The sequence below is a fragment of the Ischnura elegans genome, chromosome 12 (genome assembly GCF_921293095.1).
Source record: "Ischnura elegans chromosome 12, ioIscEleg1.1, whole genome shotgun sequence".
Classification (NCBI taxonomy): domain Eukaryota; kingdom Metazoa; phylum Arthropoda; class Insecta; order Odonata; family Coenagrionidae; genus Ischnura; species Ischnura elegans.
Window position 1 is genome coordinate 16,628,783 of NC_060257.1, and position 22,728 is coordinate 16,651,510.

At 36.7% G+C, this 22,728-nt stretch overlaps 2 protein-coding genes across 2 annotated transcripts in view; one reads left to right on the forward strand and one right to left on the reverse strand.

Annotated features, from left to right (window-relative positions):
* LOC124169743 overlaps positions 1-22,728 on the reverse strand; it is a 53,035-nt gene that overhangs the window by 2,822 nt on the left and 27,485 nt on the right. The window lies entirely within an intron of this gene.
* On the forward strand, positions 1,986-16,212 carry LOC124169742 (pentatricopeptide repeat-containing protein 1, mitochondrial). Its single transcript, XM_046548437.1, has 11 exons — positions 1,986-2,454; positions 2,543-2,671; positions 2,749-2,920; positions 5,829-5,977; positions 8,019-8,192; positions 11,380-11,621; positions 13,175-13,298; positions 13,624-13,728; positions 13,891-14,021; positions 15,078-15,249; positions 15,939-16,212. The coding sequence occupies exons 1-11, from the start codon at positions 2,134-2,136 to the stop codon at positions 16,125-16,127; spliced, it is 1,908 nt and encodes a 635-aa protein (XP_046404393.1). The 5' UTR covers positions 1,986-2,133; the 3' UTR covers positions 16,128-16,212.

A 22,728-nucleotide genomic window follows, 5' to 3' on the forward strand; every position in this document is an offset into this window, starting at 1 on the left:
GCCAGCCTCAATGAAGGGTAGAGGAAGGGTAGGACTAATATAAACACTAAAAATCCATAAATTAACATGAAAATTAAAAAAAATCACTAAGCAACTAAATTAAACGAATGGGGATGAGTTGTGACAGTGATTTCTAAAATTATAAGACAGAAAAAAAATTAACCTTCACATGGTCTTGAACCCAAAACATACTAATTGGAGGATGATGAAGTAGCACCTTAACAACCTCGACTATCGAAGTACTTGTGAGGTGGTGCTTCTCAACGGGACTTATACTACAAAAACTTTAGATGAGATTCGCACATGGGCCAATGTGGAAGAAATCTGTGACTTTTTTCTACCATACCTATTTCGTTTCAGAAAATAAGATCCGCATTCAAATAACGAACATCACTCTCGCGATGTCTCATTGTCAGCTACACAAATAAGTTACATCCTAAAAATGTGAATGAAAGAACTTCTAAATGAGTTTTTTTTCACAAAATTATAGAAACTATTGTGTACAGTGGAGTAGCCAGGAATTTCGTTTGGAGGGGAGGAGGTCCAAAACCAGGTGGGGAAATTTTTGAAAAACAGGATACTAAGTAATGGGTTTTAAACTTAATTCAAACACTTTTCATAATAAAAAAAACTTCAATAGTAAAAGAAATATTTTTTAAATTCATTATTTTTCAATATTTTGTTTTCTTTTATGAAGGAAAATGATTGTTTTTATATTTTGGGGGGTGGGGGGTTCGGACCCCCCGCGATCCCACCCCTGACTATGCCACTGAATATGTATATTATTGCTTTCCTTAGGGGAATTTTAAAGATTAGTTGTGCAGCCCGTCTATCTTTGCTTTCAAAGACTGCTTATATTCTCGAACAGAACTCAATACTCTTTAGCAGGTGAAGAGACACTTTCAGGATATGTTTTCCTCAGCAATGAATGCTAAGTCCCAAGGAAGGGTAGACGAAGGATATTCCTACCCTTAATAGTGGGTAAAGGAAGAGTAGACGGATGGTAAGGGAAGGAGTTCCAAGGAAGGGCAGACGAAGGATTTTTCTACCCTTCCCTAACCCTTAATGGTGGGTAGAGGAAGGGTAGATGGATGGTAAGGGAAGGAGTTCCAAGGAAGGGTAGACGAAGGATTTTTCTACCCTTCCCTTACCCTTAATGGTGGGCAGGGCGTGGGTTGTGCAACGGTAACTACCCTTCCTTTACCCACCATGGTGGAGTTTATTTTTATCAGGGAGAGCATATAAGTCAAATTAAGTTAAAAATTAATAGGTATATCATATCCAAGAATAGATTACATTCATTCAAAAATGAGGAGCAAAAACTTAAGTACCCCGCGTTAAAATGACCTATTTATTGTAAATGAATGTCATTTGCACGGAAGAAAATAATGGCCTAATAGTATCTAAGTCCATACTCTTTACACTTGCATCACTCCAATTATAGCACCATTTACAGGACATACACGGTATACACACTAATGAAAAAACACAGATACTCTAAGAATAAGTACATTGTATGGTATGTGATATCAAAACCGAATGTTTCATCTTGTTTTAAAGTAAGTTGGAAGCACAAGGCACATGCAGCGGAACCCCCGTGTCCATCCGCTCACTTCCAATGCATTCATGGACAACTTATCCTACTAAAGTATTTCATTTTGAACTTACAGAAAATCATTCCGAGGAAATGAATGCAATTTTATAGGGTTATCAGGAGTTCTTCGCACGCCGCATCCAAAAGCATGACATCGTTTAGACGAAGGCATATTTGCAGCATTCAGACCTTACGAACACCAATTATTACCTCCGATTACCTTGCCATTCAAACGAATCCTAACGTGTCCTAACGGTAATCGTTGTCGTCTGCTGCTGGCATGCTGGTTGCTGCCGATTGGCTGTTATCCTGACGTCATGCGGTTGCAACGTTAGAGTGGCGGGGGTAAAAACCTTCAACTCCCACGAATTCCTCAACTTCTCCCCCGCAGTCTATCAATCAATCTCCTGTGAACATTTGAGTTAGGAAATTCGTAAAATTGGAGTCGCGGGGTTGGTAAACATGTGCGAAACTGTCGACAGCGAGAAAGTTAAATTTTGATTTGGTGTAGGAAAAACCCGTTTTGTTTTCATCAAATTATGTTTTATAGCGCTCGTATTAGACTTTCCACTGTGCGATCTTGCATACAACTTGAAAGAGGCTGTGAGAACAATGTTTTCCACTGTAGAAAATTTAGTGAGAAGGCACAGGCAGCAGTTACCGGTGTATATTCATCACCTGAAAGTGATCAGCCTGATAAATTTGGAACCCTCTCTCAACCAAAGAATAAATACCAGTTCGTGGAGCCTACTAAGCTGGATAAGTTAGAGGCAGAAAAGATGGAAAAGAAGCTGTCAAGACCGTATAACCATGATATTAAATGTGCCATGCAAATTAAAGCCCTCCTGAAGGAAAGGAAGGTCGTTTATTTTATAATTTCTAGAACTATTTCACATCACTTCTATTGATAATCTTGTTAGAAGTATTAAACTTTGACTTCTCGTCTAGGTATCAGAGGCTTTGAGTATTTTGGACAGTGGAGAGATAGCAAAACCTGACGGCTACGTCTACGGACTTCTAATTAAGGCTTGCGGAAGTGTTGGGTACACTAAGAAAGCCTTCAAACTATATAATGAGGTTAGATTTGTGACGCTTTCATGTAGTTTTCCCTCGTTTAAATTTATGACTATTCTCTTCCTTATTCGTTTTTTCAGATGAAGAAAAGAGGCATAAAGCCAAGACCTTCCGTGTACACATCTCTCTTCAATGCGTGCTCCAATAGTCCTTGGAAAGAAGATACGCTATCGAGAGCTACATATTTGTTAAATTCCTTGGAGGGAAATGGATATGAACCAAATGATATAAATTACAACGCTATGATTAAAGGTTGTATGGCATTTTAAATGTATTTACATAGCTCCTCAATCCTAATATTTTCCAAAATTTATCTTTTTAGTAATTATCTTTCACTATGCTGGGATGCAAGCAAAGAGATTTATTACAAACTCTCTCAATCTCAAAGAGATAATTTAATTTGGTGTAGTGATTCCTATGGTGCATCATTATTAATATTGGTCAGTTAATGTCTTGCAAAAAAACCTAATTTCTCATACTTCAATTCATAAGTGGTTTGCTGAAATTGAAGTAAACTATAGGCGAATTCTTTACGGTAACATTGAGTTGTAATACTAAAATAGACTCTTAGAGGTTGGAGTTCCTTCATGTGGTTTTCCCGTCGACTTTCCCTCTCACAATTTTCATTGTGTGCCCCCTTGAAATAAGTGCTATCTTTCTGTTTTTGAAAGCTCATGTAGGTACGAATTTCATGACATAATACTGTTTGCACCAAATGAGTTAATGCCTGGCTAACAGTTGTCTCCTTATCTCTGCATGTATTATGAAAGAAAATTATGATAGTTTTCCATTATTAATTTTTTCCCACTCAGTAAAATGTCTTATTTTAGGATTACTAAAATTTTTGGTTGAACTAAGAATGTAGTCTTCTAATTTTTGATGAGGGCAGTTTCAGATTTTACATCATTATCAGGTATGATTACGTGCCTGAAAAGGTTTATGTATTATTTGAAAAGAGGTGGGGTGAGTAGGGCATATTCGGATGGCTGTTGAAGGGGGGTTAACTTCATCACAGTATTTTTCATTCCTCTGCTACTGATGACTGTCCACTTGAACCATAACAGAGAAATAGCTTTCATTCTCTCATGGAATAATCTGCCATTTCTGTCGGCACCCCAAATATGGTTTTGTTTGTGATAGCTATGCGTCAGACTCGTGCATCATTAAGTGTCTGATGAAGTTGTCCTGTTGTCTTCTTAACCCTTTCACTGCCATCATTTTTTGGGTGGGATGTGCGAAGACTCCCAAGGCTATCGACCGGAATTTGCAACATTACAAATTTTTAAAATTTTCAGCTATTTAATTTTATTTAATACATCTAGATTTTTTCCCAATACTTAAGATATGTTAATAACCATAGATAGATTATGGGGTTTTACTTAAATAACAGCCGTTGAAAAAGCCACAATCACGAAAAAAAAGTCATATAAGTCGGGCTGATAAGTCGTCCCCTGACAGTTTTTGCTCAACAAGCTAGGGCCGATATATTGGCCCAGTGACAGTAAAAGGGTTAATGCTTCCTCTTTTTTGTATCCCCTTAAGGACATAATATAACGATATTTTACCTGTTTATCTTTGAAGAATTACTACTTCTTCCCCTTTGTTTGGGCTTCATGCGCCAACAATTTGACCGACAGCAACTTGTTTTCAAGACAAATAAAGAAAAGCCACAAACAAAACTCTCCTAACACATGTTCTACACGCTTGGCTCAGCAGTTGGGATCAACCGTTGCAGTGGCTGTTCTTGCCATGTAGAGGCCTCACCATTGCTCAGCTGAGGGGTCGGATCCTCTAGCCCAGAAATCCCAGCTTAAGTTATACGCTGTGCTGTTGTCATTACGTCCCTCATTTGACATGTGTCTTTGGTTGCATTCGGTTGTCTTCCAAGTGTGGTTCTTCTCACTGAGCACATTAATCGCAAAGTTAGTGATCCGTGCTAGAAATTGGGTTGTCTATGAGATCAATACCCTTATTGGAACACATAATATGTTCTTAATGGACAAAAAAATTGAAAGCCTCTGCTGTTGTCACCTCCTCTTCATTGTTCGGGATATCTTGTCAAATTGGTACCTTCTCACAGTCATCCTCCTACCCATTCCACTTATGATCTAGTTCTGTAGTTCAATTTAATGAACAGAGTCATAACACACCAAATACATATTGTAACCCGTACGAAAGGCATTGATTGCGATTATTTACCCACCATTAGTGTATTCATAGTATACAAAGTATTTGGTTTTAGAAATACCGGTTTAGACGAATGGCAATGGTCAATTTTTATCCTCATTTGAAAAAGGCCAGATTGGCGCCCATGCGATGCCACTCCACGTGACGTCACAGCGACCTAGTTTCTATACGAGTAGATAGGAGTTATACATTGTCTGAGATTACCAATGCATGCATGAGGCACAGAGCTCAGGGAATCATGTCTTAATAATCACTTATTAAAACTGGCTAAGGTCGGAAAGTTTTCTTCGTTTGATAAGGTATTAATAATCCTTATTTAAGCCAAGTCTTGTAGTTTGTCAGTGACTGCCTGGACACCCAGTTCATCTCTTATTTGGGTGTTTCTTATTTTATCCAATCTTGTGCAGCCTTTTACTAATATACCGCACCCAGATAATCAAGAGTCAGCTGTACTAAAAGTTTTTGTGGAAAAAGGGCTTTCTGGTATTCCCTCCAACATAGACTCCTTATTTTTTCAATTTTCTCTCCCTTTAAAACTATCACACACCATACTAATTATCACTGAGTTAAGTTACTCTTTGCATTCAATTAGTGCACACCATGATACATAGCAAATTTATTTCCAGCACATCCAAGATGTGGTCCCAAATCTGACAATGGTATTGATATAGGTAGTTGAAATTCTGTGGAGCTAGCTTATTCTCTGATTGTGTGGTATTTTTCAGATAATTACTGACACTTTATCAAGTCACCAGTTGTATTTTACATTTGTATAACTTCAAATTTGAAATTTGAATTGAAATTTGTAAACAGGAGGGGTAACAAGTGTTAGATACATGCCCAAATGTAGATATACAATGCAAGCAATAAGCACGGAAGTGATCTCTTGGGTCACTTTTCCAATTTTTTTATGAACTACCTTATTCTTACATATTTTCATTTCATATTTTTCTTCTAATTTCTCATTCCACAGCATTTGGACGTGGTGGCGATTTAACTCGTGCCTTCAGCCTTGTTGATCAAATGCTTGATCGTGGGATTGGAGTTTCATCATCAACTTTTGCATTTTTACTTCAAGCTTGTGTCTCTGATAAAGAGGCGGGATTTCGTCATGCTGTAATTGTAAGTTGCGTATTCAAGTACGTAGTGTTTTTTTCCCTTAACCTTATGCAATATTTTCTTAATAATGTCTTTATTGTAATGTTGCTGTAATTTCTGGAAAAATTGTAAAGATCTCTTAGGTGACTCTCTAATTAAAGTTATTCAAGCGGCTTAATAATCAATTTTTATGTTTAAAAATTATTAATGAATACCCATAAGCCACTTTTATATGTATTCATATCAGACCACTTGCTGAGATGTATTGTTTACTCCCATGGCACCACGGAAAGTAATGAACTGACCCTTCCCCCCCCGAAAACTACTGCCTCAGTTGGCTCTGGCATGAAAGGGACATTTTATTCTATGTTCTTTATCCTTTCTGATATAGTAACAAGCATAATCAGTTGTTTGGTTTTGGAGCAATGTTGAAATTGAAATATTTCCTGGAAATAGTTTTATTATAGTTCTAAATAAGGGTTGTAATCCTCTCAAGTACATAGTATAGTGTAGCTGTTTATTTGGGTAATGGGTTGTCCATTAATTAAGTGAGGTGATTTTGGCAATTTGTTTGTGTAGTGTGATATCGTGTGATTCTGCTAACTTCAAAACCAATGGGTCAATTGAAACATTGCTTTCGAAGTTGGCAGATATTGGCATTGTTTACTACAAATCCATCAATTTCAGTGATATAAACAATTTTTTCTGCAAACTTTAAATTATAGATCTGGCTTTCTTATATCTAAATTTCTAGTTATTGAAACGAAAACAACGGGAAAACCAAGCACTCAAAGTTGGGCAACTTAATTTTATGCAAAAAAAAATGGGTACTTTGTTAAGAAAAAATTAAGTTCAGGAAATACTATGTGCAGAAAATTTTTCATGCAAATGATCCAGCAGAGAAATAAATTCTCTATCGTTTGGTTTTAGTTGAACTGAAATTGATTTCATCGTTTTTGACGATAGAGCTATTCAAACTCTGTCTCGCTTTTTTTACAGACGGTATTATTTAAGATTACTAATACATATACAGTAAAACCTCTATGTAGTGAACATTATAAACCTCCATACATACTTCATACCACTCCTACTGTCCCATCAGATTTATGTGTAAATTTATAGACCTCTTTGTAGTGAACCTCTTTATCTCATAAAACCTCCACTTATCATACCAAGGAGACCCCCTGAGACTGCCTACATATTGTACCGAGACAACGAGAGACCATTAATGCAGTCGAAATTACATACATGGAATGACATTTTAAGCAATAAATGTTTCACACTTATTTTTTTTCTTTTACACCTTCAACATGCTGTAATTTTCACGTTAACCATTAGTTATGGCAATTTTGTTCCATATGAGAGCATACCTAACAGTAAATAAGAAAAAGATATCCAACTATCCTAATCATTTTAAGTGACTTGAATGATAAGAGATCTCATCGTTTTCTCTTGAATCATGGTAAAAATCACGGGGTAGCACTTGCTTTTTGTTATCATTAAATAATAAATATATGTTCACTAATGTATGCATGTTTAAAAGAGAGTAGTGCCTTTCATTTCCAAAGGATATGAAGAAATTGTGCATATCACTAAAACCTCTCTATAGTAAACCTCCATACATCAAATTGCCCAAATTTTGGTTCCCTCCATTACGATGTAAAGAGGTTTTACTGTAAAACATATAAATAAGATAAACACATATTATTGTTTAGAATTTGGTCGTATTGTATTAGAGAAACACTTTCTACTCGTTTCAACCCAGTTTTCTAGCAATTTTACATTGTTTCTTGTGGGAAAAAAATTATGTGATTCATACTTGCCAGGTCCCCTCTCTCCCTGACGTGAGATTGGGTGAGAATCGGTTTACCCCCTCCTCCCCCTTAATGCCTCATGTAATTAATGGATGGCCCCTAACCTTGTATTACATATATAGCCATGCAGAAATTCGAAAAATAAAAATTTGCATAACCCAACATTTTTAACAAATGATTGCAAACATGTCCCTCAAACTACTACAATATAAACATCTATGTACATATATTTATTGAAAATTTCTTTTCAGGTTTGGGATAAAATGCGAAAGAATGGGATCAATCCATCTGTTTACACGTACAACCTGTTGCTAAGGTGCTGCAAGGAGTGTGGCTGTGGGGATGGCATTGAAATTAGTAAATTGTCAGGCCATGACAGCATCATACAAATTCCTGGAAGAACTGCTCAGAAAGCTCTTCCACAGGTATTTATTATTCTTTTGTGATTGCTTATTGCTTTTTATGGAGCATGGTGAAATGAGCAGTTTTACAAGTTTTGAATTTAGTCTTCTTACAACTTAGGCATTTTTTTAATTTTATTACCATTAACGAATGACCGAATGAGGAAGATATATCTTTCGTTGTATCTTAGTTTTCCTTGCCGTGTATCTTATACTTTTAAGCAATTGTGAATTTGTTTCTGAATGAAGTTCGCCAATAATATTTCATGCGAGGGGGCACCCAAAAATAACCGGACAAAATTTATAAAAAATTCCGATTTTGATTTTTTTGTGTTATAAATGCTATTCCCCTTTGGAGTACTCTCCATAAACCCTGATACACTGGCTCAAATGTTTTTCCCACTGTGCGAAACACCTTTAGCACTCCTCATTTCGGATACCTTTCAACTCCACCTTCGATTCCGTTTTCACTTTCGGAATGTCATCAAAACGTTTCCCTTTCATGAACATTGTCATCCGGGGGTACAATAAGAAATGGTAGGGTGCGAAATCTGTTGGGTAGGGTGGATGAGGAAGCGGTGGCATACGGTTTTTTTTGCCAATAATTGTTTGATCAGGAATCAACAGGAGGGGGATGAATTTTGCCACGATTTGTCTCATTTGCAAATCTTCAGCTAAAAAGCACTAAACAGAACTCCATGAAAGACCAGATTATTAAGTGACTTCATCATTAGTATGCCTCTTATCCTCGTACCCAAGCTTGTGACAATTCTACGGAAAAAAATTGTGCCCTAGGGCACGAATTTTTTCCACGTTTTCATCAGTTCTGGACGTGGAAAGCTGGCCCTGGTGTTGAATGCCTTCAATTAAAATGTTGCCATGTTTGAATCACAAATACCACTCCTACACTTAACACGTTGCATACGGATGGCGAGAATTCAAGTAATTTTTTCCCGAACGTTCCGGACGGATGACGAAGATTCTCGTCATTTAGGTGCGTCAACCTAAACAATTTTAAAGCTTACAATACGTATTCATTAGTACCTTTTCAGTTGTTGTCCGTTATTCATAATGAATTGATGCATCATAACGTTTGATTGGGTAAAGTTATATTCTAAACATTAGCTTACCCCGGTACGAAACGTGTTAAGTTCTTTTTGAGGCGTGTTCTTTGCAAGTTGTAGACAACATATCAACCGCATCTGATGCTCTTTTACAGAGGAGAAAAAAAATTTTCAAAGCTGCATTCTGAATATCAGCCATTTTTAACATCGAAGTGGTCAAAAAACTCTTCAAACGAAAACTGTCACAGGGGCTTGCTAAAGCCACGCTGTTCCGCATAATGACTCAGAAAAGGTGAATTAACACTCATACAGTGGAAGAACCCCGAACTATAAGAATGATGCGCACAGCGATTTCCATTCGGTTTTTTTTGGGTCTCCTGTTATCTGAGTACCGTATTTATCTGAATACGAGCGTGATGCGCCCGCTCCCAGCAGGCTTCCCCCACTCTTTTCAATGCAGGTCCTCAGAAGGTTAGGCGTGTTTCTAATTTTAAAATGTAGAAAAAAAGGCAGGGTCTTATGTACAAATTTAATTGGAATGTTCATGTAAAAATTGAGGTCAGAGGACCTCTTTAAACACAACAATAGATGTAATTACACTATCCTCTGTTAGTACTTGTTTAGCGTTTTCCTTAATATTTACAAAAATATTAAGGAAAGCACTATATTTACAAAAATATTAAGGCCAGAGAAAGAGAGACAGAAAATGGTTCTGTAGAATCAGAGTTTTTCCCGGCGTATGCTCTGTAGGAATATTTCTCGGGTTTCCCACCGGGTGTCGTATCGGATTGTAGTTCCCAACGTTTCCATGACTAAGTCCGTCATCGTCATCAGGGGTTAATGTTGAGCCAAGTTTTTTCTCCGGTATTTATACTCATGAGGGCCATTCAAGTGGGTCCTGATTGGCCCTTTCTGAATTGGGGTGATTTATAGTGATTGATCACTGACTTCCACGTATTACTTAACTGGAAGCCTTTGTCTCTGTTTGGGTTCTTTTTTTAGGTACCAAAAGAACCTAAACAGAGACAAAGGCTTCCAGTTAAGTAATACGTGGAAGAAGAAATAGGTATTCCTGCAGAAAATGGTTCGCCATAGACTGAGTACGTGTTTAGTCCAAGACCTTTCTGTGTTAACTTGAAATAATATGTTGAAAGTGCGTTATATTGCAAAAAATATAATGTTGAAAGCACGTTATGTTGCAAAAAATATAATAATATGTATTTGAATTGGTATCAATTTAATATCCTGAAATAGAGGTTTGCTCTGCACCATGGAGCTAGTGTGTGACGTCAAGATGGCGGATTGCCTCATCCCCTAAGAGAAATATCAAGGGCCATTTTTTAAAACCAATTTTAGGAAACAATAGCAATATTTAGGAAGTAAGATATGCCGTCGCATGTTCTCTGATAAATTCTGTGCATTTTGGTACCACATTTGTAGAGTTTGGTTGCGTATAAGTTGAGAAAAAGGTATCTATACAGTAGAAATATATAAGGAGATAGTCCCCCTTTTTTTCAATGTTTGCCTGTGGTAAAAGTAAAGGGGACTACAGTTGAGGACCTCAAATACGGAATCCTGGAACCCGGAAAACCAGAAATCTGGAACGGCTCATGGCTTACTTTGCTACATTGGCATATATGTAGAGGTGGCATAGGTGACCACATGTACACCCTTCACTATGGAAAAATGCGAGTGAAGAAACAAGTCATCAGCTTCCCTCTCCTTGATTATATGACTTAGAGAAATGGAGAATTCGCCTGACCTACTTTAAATCAAAGAGGAGTTATTAAAAATGGGAAATATCTTTGGGAAGGCCCTCAAGACCAGAAATCCAGAAACCCTTTGGTCCCAAGATTTCCAGATATGAGGTCCTCAGCTGTATATTTAAATGCATATTTGTTAAAAATATTTTCCCAAAACTGAAGCCTCAAAATTACGGTAGGGGACTATATTCAGAAGGGGACTATAATCAGAGAAATAAGGTATTACTGTGGTGCATATGGCATTTGTGTTTTATTGTCTGTGATGAAATACTTAGAAAGGAAATTTGAATTTGTTGTATTGAGGTGGAATGACCCTAGAGATGTTAAGGTCTCTTGCCAATGTTAATTTCCTTCAAAAAATCATTTTTTGTTCATTACATGCAGAGGAGGGACATATTGACACTACCAGTAGAGTTAACTACTGAGAGTCTTCCACCTAATTCATCTGTTCGATCTGAAACAACAAAAGAAAATGAAGGAGATGTTGGAAAAGCAGGTCAAAAGGTTTCACCACCAGAAGATGAGGTTATAGTAGTGGATATGAGAAGCAATCAAGAAAATAACTTGAATAAATTTATGGTTGATGTGGCCAATAATTACTTGAAACCTGTTACACCTGAGGAGAGGTAATTATGGCACAAAGGGTGTATGAACTTAAGAGTTTGCTGAAGGTTCTTTTAGTATTGGTTGAATCCCCCAGGTTGATTATAAGAAGGCTCTTGGGTGAAATGAAGAATATGAAATTTTCATGGGAATTCAAAAGTATGCTATTCTTGACGTACTGACATCAACTGATAATAAAAGTACTGGCATTCACATTCTTCATTTTCTGAGAATTCCTTTAGAAAATTGAGCAGCAAATGAAAACTCTCAATATACTCTTTATATCTATCTATACGTATACTAAATAGATTTTATACTTGAGTGGCCATTGGTTGAATAGATCAAGTATTGGGATTATCAATACATAATTTTTTGTACACATTCAATTTGCTTGTTCGACTATATTTTTGGTCTAACTTTGAAGGATTTTTTTTCTCCTCTGAGGAAATATAACCATTGAAACCCCAACTTCTGTATTATTAAGGAAATAGTTGGCAAAGTAAATACAAATGAAACGATTTTGCTGAAATCCTGATGCTTTATTTCTCTGTGGGCATAAAATTTAAGTGGAAATGAAATTTCCAATCAAAATAAACAATATGAAAACAAAAATTATCTCTGCACAAAACAAGTGACTTTGTATGCAGTCACGTGCATGGGTGAAAATTTATAAACACCAAGGATGAAGTTATCCATGAAAAAATATTTGTCACAGCCGGGATTCAAACTCTGATTTCCAGATTGCCAGTCTGGCATGTTTTCCAGTTACACCACCAAGCCATTTTCTCAGAGTAAACTTCGGGTTGGGTTCAAGGGCTTACCTGTGATCAAAACTAGGGGGGAGGGGGAATCCATAGTTGTTCCAGTTGTAACACAGAAAAGGTCATGGAAACCAAAATTTCAAGAAAATTATAACAGCTTTATTAGTTTTTAAAATGATGTACTTAAAAACATTTTTATTTTAATTACATGTTTTATACTAATATCGCTTATCTTAGATGTAAAAAAATACTTTCGTTTGGAACTAAACTTACTTTTGCTTCTCGAGGGGGGCAGCTGCCCCCTTTTGATCCTCGCTGGGTATGCCCATGGTTGAGTTTTAGCCAAACAAGGTGTTGATGTCACAGGTCCACATTGCTGTGGCACACATGTGACAGAGGTCTTGCTTACTAAGCCACTGCCAACACCTTGTTTGGTTTAAACCCCACGCAAAGTTCGCTCTGAGAAAATGACTTGGTGGTGTAACTGGTTAACATGCCTGACTGGCAATTGGGAAATACGGGTTTGAATCCCAGCTAAGTCAAATACACATATTTCCATGGGGACTTCATCCTTGGTTTTTATAAAAATTATCTCAGTGGTAAACCAATAGGGCCAATCAGATTCATCACATGATCTAGGATTTTGCCATTTCAATCTTGTTCCTGTGCTCAGAAGCCAATGTGGGCTATTTAATGTATTTCCTTTGTGATTTACTATTGCTATCAATTTTTTTCTTGATGAAAACTTTGTATTTATTGATGTAAATTAAATTTTTTTGTATTTATATTTTGATGAAACCATGTCTCATTTCAAGGCTTCTAACTCTTGGAGGACTTGATGGATTCCTCAAGCAGATGGCCAATAAAGGCGTACGCCCTAGTATCAAGACTTTTACTCAACTTCTGGATGTTATCCCTCCAAATGAGGAGGCAGAAAAGGTTTTTATTATCCCCTCTTCCCAACTTTATTGAAAAGAAATCTAATTACGTAATTCAACTTTAAAATTTGCCATCTACTAAACGTGTATGTAAATCCATGCTCAACCAATGTATTCTCACCTCTAAGGATGCCATTATATAACCATCACGTGTGGAGTATTAACCTTTTTATATCACCGTAAAACACTGTTTGCGTAATTTTTGATTATAAGGGCTGAGCAAATACTTTTCATCCTTATTATTTGGTATGAGTGTTGAAATAAGAACTTGAAACTACATTTAGATAACTTGCTGGTTCAAAATATGTATGATTGCATTTTTACAGAAACTAATTTTAGCTATTGAGGAGAATAATCTGGAGAAGGATATTGAATTTTGTAACATGCTAATGAAGAAAAGAACAATAAGACTTGATTACGATGGTGCGAAGGTAAGATTAATCTATTATAGTGTATCGCTAATTATTAATTGATAGCTGCTCTACACTTTCCAAAAAAAGACCCGTAAAATGACATTATTATTTTTTACATTGTCTTTTGTTCCTACTCAATTTATTCACAATTTAGGATTCATGAATCTACTTCTTTTCCAGGCAGTCATACCAATGATAACAACTGCAGGTCTAACACCTAACATAATGACTTTTGGAATTTTAGCTATGGGCTGCAAGAACAAGAATGAGACTAAGGCGTTTGTCTCGGATGTTAAAGGAGCAGGATTTAGGTGAGATGTCTAATTAGAATAATTAAAAACTATCCTTTATTATTTTTGGCCTGCCGTGGCATACATATTTTGTTGCAATCTTAGAACCTCCACAACGATATACGGTGGTTTATGAAACATGTGGACTATCAGGAAATGTTGCTTTTGTATCCATTGAGTATGCAGACTAATAGCTTGATCCTGCTACACTTGTCCTGCTGAATCCTACTAGTTCCTACCAGATCCTTCCAGTTCTAGCTAGAAATTGGACCCATTCTGCGTGAACATCAAACGTCCTGCTAGATCTTGCTGCATCCGGCTAGATCCTGAAAGATCTAACAAGATCCTGCTAAATTCGGCTAGATAACATGATCCAGCTACAACCTACTGAAGGTGTCCAATTTCTAGCTGGAATTTTTACTAGGGTAATGAATACATGTTTACATAAACTAAATGAATCTAACGAGGGACATATATCAAGGGTAAATTTCCTGATTTCAATTTTTACGGAATTTCACCTTACATAGTTGTGCATACTTAATCATATACATACGTATATATTTTCATTAATTAAATATTTTAATAAAAAATGATTATTTTTTTAATTTAGCATATTGTTTTCTTTATCATAAGATTACTTATACCAGAAGCTCCAACGACCTACATGTACCATATATGCGCACTGCAACTGCATCATGTGGTCCCAACTAAATGGGTCTTAAACTGTATAATGCGTTGCCCAATGAATTGAAATGCATTAATAGTTCTTCTATATTTAAGACCAGAATCAAGGAAATTTTACTCCATAAAATGTACTACAAAGTTGATGATCTCATTAATGATCGAATATAATATTGTTTTTAGTGTTTTTTCTTCTCATTCTTGTAATTTTGTTAATTAAACTAACATGTCTGACCTGTCCTATATCATGTACTTGATCGCTGGACTAATAAACTATGTATTATTATTAATATTATTACTGATCTCAGTACAATATCAATTCTATGGTTGCATTGATCATGAACGTTTTTGCTCTTTAGTTGCAAATTAGGCACATGTTTGTATTTATCATTTCAGATTGAATGCAGAAATTATGGGTTCCTTAATAAGGTCTGCATGCAGGCGCTGGGAAATCTTCCATGTTATGGAGCTAATGGACCTCTGTATCAAAGAGGAGGTTCGTGCTAATGCTAGACTCTTGCAGCATCTGCAGGAATTCAAGGACCAAATTCGAAATGCTGTGAAAGAGGTTAGTTGAATGTCCATCACAATGCCGTTGTTACTGCCACGTGGCATTGATGATTTCTGCATGTTTAATGAAAGGAGGAATGTTGCTTTGAAAATTCACAACAGCATAATTTCAGTTTTTAACTTTGCAGTCTACTGAAGTTGTTTGTGCCTTAATTTCCACTGCCTTAATTTAAAAACCTTAGTTTCTGCCGAAAAAAAACTTGTAATTTATTGTGAAAAATCATTGGAAATCTTATTTTAAGGAAAATCCTTGCACATATTCAGCCATTACCTTATAAATTTGTGTGTTCAATATTAACACGTTGCGTACGGATGGCGAGAATTCTCGTAATTTTTTCGCCAAACATTCCGGATGGATGACGAAGATTCTCGCCATTGAGGCACGTCAACCTAAACAATTTTAAAGCGTACAATACGTATTCGTTAGTACGTTTTCAGTTGTTGTTCGTTATTCATAATGAATTGATGCATCATATCGTTTGATTGGATAAAGTTATGTTCTAAAAATTAGCTTTTTGACCGTGCATAAACCAATGGCATTACGCCCTAATAGGCACATATTTCCAATCTCGGCATTCCTAGGAATTTTAATAACCCGGTACGCAACGTGTTAATGTAGGAACTTGTGTAAGTACATTACATTTTTGTCACAAAATAATTTTTTCTTTTTTAATGCAACATTAAAAGGAGAGGGTGACTGACAGTGTCCAGAAAAGTAAGAAGGTATCAGAAAGGGCTTACCAAACATACAACTCAAGATTATCGTCATGGCTCAAGGAAGTAGATACTTCAGAGGCCCAAGAAGAGCATCCATGGACACAGTTTCGAAGGCACTTTAAAAAAGAAGAGGTTGAAGGTTCAAAAATATCCACTTAATTTTAGATATTAGGTTTTAGTCCTGTTATGTAAGGAGATTCAATTTGTACATAAAAAATTGTAATAAAGAGGCTAATATAATGAATTTTAGGCTTTTTTCTATATATTTTTTATGCATGAGGATTCATGCAGATTAAGGAAGTATGTAATAGAAATTCCAGGGAAAACTCAAACAAGTAGTAGTTATGTATATGAAAACTGTGGTCGAATCTGTGGAATTTTTTTGTGCTTGAGCAGCACGGTGGGCATTTTGTCGAGTCCTGGCTGTAATATCAACATCAACTTCAGTTGTAAATCCTCGTCTAGTATAGCCAGTGCTGTAGTTGGGCCGGTACAGCGTACCCCTCAATATCCAAACTTAACTTAGTATCAGTTTAACTGCCTTTTTAAATCTGTGAAAAATAGCCCTACCGTAAATTTTCCAATGGATTTCATGAAGAAAAATTTGAAATGATTATTTACTTGTTCAGAGTCATCTCGTAGCACAACATGGAACTAATAGAAGAGTTTGGCATTCCAACTGCGGCCGGATGTATAATACATGTTCAGCAGTTGGCAAATTTTGATAAGTACTGCCTAAATTTTTTTCCTAGCTACAGAACTGAGCATAGCCTAGTTATAATTGAGAAATAAAGGCACCAGCAACAGCAATGAGAAGGTCAAGAGAAGAGGATATAATGAGACAAAATAAAAAAGTAGCCGAACAAAGGAGAGGTAAAATTACTGCATGTCATGTGTATCAGGAATGGAAAAGCCAAGGCCAAATTGACTGGTAAACATGGTAGGGTATAAACAGAATGAAAAAATGTGCACAGAGAGTGAGAAGAGTGTCTAAAAAAGGCAGTGGAGGAATGTATGACAGCAGTTTAGTGTTTAGGAAGTACAGTAAAACCTCTTTACATCGTAATGGAGGGGACCAAAATTTGGGCAATTTGATGTGAGGAGGTTCATTATAGAGAGGTTTTAGTGATGGGCACCATTTTTTCATATCCTTTGGAAATGAAAGGCACTACTGTCTTTAAAACCATTATATTTATGTGTTTAAACGAACATGAATGCATCAGTGAAAATATATTTATTATTTATTAATGGGGAATTTTCACATTTTTTGAAAACTATGTCAAAATGTAGTAAACCTCTAGGAAAGAATATCGACCGGGGGAAATTTCAATACAAGCGTTAGTTTTCAAGATATTAAAGGTCAAAGTGGAGGAGTGGGGGGTGCGAACGAAAGTAGTGTGTCCAAGAGGAGTGACGTCATTTCTCCCCAAACAGAGTTGCTAACGTCCGAGGCGTGGAGCTTCGAGATTGTTGCGGTATACGTACGCCAGGAAGACGGTATGCTTACCTACGTGAAGTGCTGTTTATAATATCGAATAATAAATATTGCGTGGTGCCTATACGTTCAAATACATCTCGAAATTCTAATAAAATATTCGTCCTTATGTCGAATAATAAAGCGAGAAGAAAGAAGTGGGTTAAGGTGATGAAGAGGAAGAACGATCTGTCGACGAAAACGACGGGATTTGTTCGTGAAGATCACTTTACCTTAAGTAATTACGACAGAATTATGCTGAGAAATGACTTGAGCGTGTGGTGCAGAGGACGTGCAGTTGCCCTGATCGCGCAGTACCCGTTTGTAGCTTGCATGCTGTTTTTGCTAAGTTATCGTAGGTTGACGGCCCTCGTAGTATCCGATGTCTTATAATTATTGTATGTTTTGAATTCGTCAATGATTAATCATGATAAGAATACTTAAAGGGTACATACAGTAGGCTACCCTTCCTCTCTCCGAAATCAATTGATTCACATGCATAGTATTCCAACTGAACTCCCTCGAAACCATATTTGCTACCTAGCAGTGTATAATTTGTAAGAAACTCACTGATGCATAATCACTACCTCCTCAAATAAACTGACTGAGCCATAGGAGTAAATAAAACCTGAGGAAGTGGTGGAAAGTCGAGGTCAGGAAAAGTCATGCCAATTGAAACCAGAATCAAAAATTGTTTGTGTTCAGAAAAGAAACCTGTTTCCGCCAATGCTGCTACTTCTCCTATGAATATGATAAGTGACTGACATGGAATCAGACAGGGAGATATGTAGCCAAAGGGTCAAGTATATTGTGTTTTTCTTGGAAAAAAGCAGCATTGCATTTAAGAGTAGATTGTGAAAATTATTTTATTGTCGATATGCTATCAGGAAAGACTGGGTTACCTGTTATTGCTAAGTTCAGGAAAATTAGACTCAACAAATCCTTCAATATTTTAGCCTAGAAGATCTCAATGTCTCACCCTCGACAGCGGCACGACATTTCTCTGCTTCCATTATTCCGGTGGCTAGTCTTTTGAAAAATCTAGTTTTTTGGGTTGACAAAAATAAGATGCTGCTTAATATGCCAATTCCCTTTCCTGCTCGCCTTCACATGTAGACTCTACATTGTAGAGTCAACTATTGATTGTTTAGAAATAGAAAAGCCAGGTAACCCAATTTGGCAAAGTTTAACCTGAATTGGAGCATAAAAAAATAGATCAGTACTCACTGCAGTGGGTGACATTTTCTATTGTATGGATCAGTTCTTTTTACTGCGATCAGTATAAAAAATTGCGCTTAGTTTATTACGCTGCGATAGGTATAAAGTAAAAAAGTGAATTGCGAAGGAAACTCTAAATCCGTTTTTTTACAGTACTAGTCACTGCATTATACTGCTGATTGTGAAGAAAAAATAGAAATAATGTTTTTTCAAACGCAATTATTTCAAAAGGAATCATTTTTAACATTGCTATAAAATCAATGAATTGTTTATAGCTCAAATATTTCTATCTAGACTCAATCAAAAAAATAAATCATATGATTCTTCTTCAGAAAATTTCATTTCGAGGGGTAATGGTGGCCGGGCAATAGATAGTGTCATTCGCATTAACTGGATTTCTTGAGCAAATCCTAAAAGGCTGTGGGGTAAAAGTAGATCGCGCGTTCAAACTAACTGTTCACTCATTCAGTGGTAAAATTTGAGAGTTAATTAGACCACCAAGAGTTTCCAAGAATGTAGAGAGCCCTCAAGATGAAGTTAAGCTAACTAAGCAAATAGAAAGCTTTAGGACCCATGTGGAGAGAGTAATAAGAAAGGTCAGGGAATACAAGTTGCTTGTCCTTCATTCCTGCATTGACAACCGTTTGGTGCAAAAAAGCAGGATTAGAGGATAGCTTTAAAAGACAATCACTTCTACCATAACGATATTCGGGCTCTGCCTCAATGATGGGGAAATTTTTTAGGAAGCGACGGAAAATACTTTGAATGATTCATTTATAACCTTTTTTTTAAATAAAGATGTATTTTTCATTTAAAAAACAGCGAGAGATTAGTTGCGCACCTAATACTATTTAACATAAATGATTGAATTTTGTCATACGTTTGCTAAATAGCTTATAATTATTTTGTAGGCTTCTAATAGACCGAGTTAGTAACGAGGAAGTCCTAAGAAGGGTAGGAGAGAAGAGAAGCCTCATGAAAACCTTAATAAGAAGACGGAACAACCTTATAGGCCACATCTTGAGACATGATGGCCTGATGAAGACAATCGTCGAAGGACAGACGGAAGGCAAGAATGGAAAAGGAAGACCTCGAACAAAATATATGGAACAAGTAAAGAGAGATGTGAAAGAGAAGAAATACGTAGGAGTGAAAAGATTAGCTGATAGGAGAACTGAGTGGAGAGCTGCGTCAAACCAATCCTAGGATTGTTGACCAGTGATGATGATTCTAATAGAAGTTTCATAGCTAACATTAAAAGCTGTATTATCTTATGCTTATGCCTATCGTTAAGCAGCCACTATAAAAGCGGCTACAAAAGTTCATAACATGTCAAAACCTGTACACACTTCAGACAGTATGCATACAGAACACACCTTAAAACTGTACATAGTATGATGTGCATAATGTGTACAGAAAAATTACCTTAAATCTGTGCACAGAAAGCATTTCACAACATACTGAATCAAAAAGCTGATATCATACAGAAAGCAAAAAGTCATTACTTGTACCACATTAACATTTCATGCAGAAATTTTCAACGGAGGCCGAGTAGCTACTACTGTATTCGTAAAAGCTGGTCCAGTAATGCCATAATAAACGAGAAAAACTTACTGCGAAGCCTTCACTTCTCTAAATTCTGCAGTCAAAAAGTCTGGGTTACTTTAAAAATATAATGCCATCATTATGGAATTCACCTCTCGCAGATTATCGCAACAGCCTTTTCACGAAATCGTCTTCCATTTCGTATATATTCGATATATTCTTGTTCTACGAATACAGAAAATGGATAAAATATACTTGACGTGACTAAATAACGTCATAAAATGTCTGAGAGAAAACACGGATTAAAAAAATACCGAAATATTCACTTACTCAACGACTGCTTCATTGTAGCTTCTGCGGCCGTACATGCAAAACGAAAACGCCGTAGGGAGAAATGACGTCACCAACAATCAGAGCTAACTTCGCGTTTGCAGACGCATTTCACTGTTTTAAATGCATTTTAATGATAAAATCAATGTGTTACGGGAAGTTTGATTGGTGAAAATGGATTCCTGGTGAAAATTGCTATAAGAATCATATATTATTTCGATGAAAAAAATTTCATGCAACTTCCCCATTACAGAAAGCGAGCACTATGGCATGATTTTTACCATGATTCGGGAGAAAATGATGTGATCTCTCTCAATTCAACAGTCACTTAAAATGATAAGGGTAGTTGGATAACTTTTTTCTCATTTACTGTTAGGGGTGCTCTCATATTGAACAAAATGGCCACGACTAATGATTAACGTGAAAATTACAGCATATTAAAGATATGTAAGAAAAAAAAGAGTGAAACATTTATCGCTGAAAATGTCATTCCATGTAGGTAATCACGGCTGCATTAATGGTCTCTTGTTGTCTCGGTACGATTTGCGGAGGTAGTTAGGCCGTCTCGGGGGTATCTCCTTGGTGTGATAAATGGAGGTTTTACGATATAAAGAGGTTCACTACAAAGAGGTTTGCCTATAAATTTACATGTAAATCTGATGGGACCGTAGGGGTGATATGATGTATGGAGGTTTACGATGTAAAAAGGTTCACTACATAGAGGTTTTACTGTATTTACGGAAGATTGGGGGTGTGAGGTTTTTCAACCTATGCACAGGATATATGATGGAATGCATTGACTTGAAAATTTAGTGAAATTATACATGTAGTTTGAAACTGGATAGGTGCCAAGAAAAGAAGAAGGGTGTAGACTTTGAGGAAAGCAGAACTATAAGCTCAATTTCTTAAGTGACAAAAGAGATGCTGAAGGTAATAAAATAATGAAAGAGGAGAGGGCAAACAAGCACTTGGGCAGCAATGAGTTTGGATTCAGGAATGGAAATCAACCCATGAGGCAAAAGTGACATTGAGCACCCAAGTATGAGTTGAAAAACTAGAATAATATCCAGATGAGTTTTTAACATAATGGACATAGAAAAATATGTGATATATGTATTAACCTTGGTTTGGATAATGGCCATTTTTTAGATGAGCATATATATTTGATAGATGTATGACTCAATTGAAATCTTTATTTAACATTGGTCAATGGGAGGTCATTAGAGAGGTGTATGGAGACTAAAATTTGGAAATTAAATTTGGTTATATCTATGGTAGATTTAATGTTGGGAGGGCCTTCATTGGATACCCTTCCACTTAGGCCTTTTTCGTCCATTGGGCCTGCCCTATGCTAATATTGCCCGCCACTAGTAGAAAAGAACACCCTGGATAGGGTATGAATGGTCAACCATCCAACCTTAGTACGGGCCCAGCATAGCCTAACTTCAATGATCTTATGAAGAACCCTATTGTCAGCGGATGAGGACCCATGGTTGGCCCTTGTAAGGTTACACCCACAGGGGCTGGGACCCAGTACCACTTAAATGATTCACCCAGTCATCCCAGGAAGGGGTTTGGTGGGTAAGGAAAAAAGGAAAGAGGCACTGCTGCGATAGGGAGCTTGCCGACGCCTCCGAGTGAGGACAGAATTGGTAGGGAGAGGATACGGAAATCCCACGCTGTCATTAGGGAGACATGGACCACTACTAGCAAAACCATACTTTAATGTATCTACAGAAGGAGCAGATTTTTCAATGGAGAAGGAAAATCTTTCAATTCTTCCAAAGAAACGTGATTTTCGGTGTTGATTGGATTTCACCTGTTTTAGAGGGGATACTGATATGTAAGTCCAATCTGTGGATGATGTAGCATTGATCAATAGCGCAGCAAGGGGGGGGGATCAACCCATGATAGGTTTTGGGGATAAAACCCCCCCCCCAGAGCTCCGAGAAATTTTTAAGTTTAATCCATTTTGCTTAATTGGATTGATATTACTTATAGAATAGTATAAGAATTAATAAAATATCCCTCAGAAAGCCGTAAAACTCACCATTTATCTTTAAAGTCCGCATTTTATTAATCTCGCACATACCGCTTATCCTGGTGGGTATTCTATACCCCTACACACCCCGGAATTAGTTGCACCTAAACCCCCCCTAGCCTTAATTCCTAGCTGCGCCCTTGGCATTGATT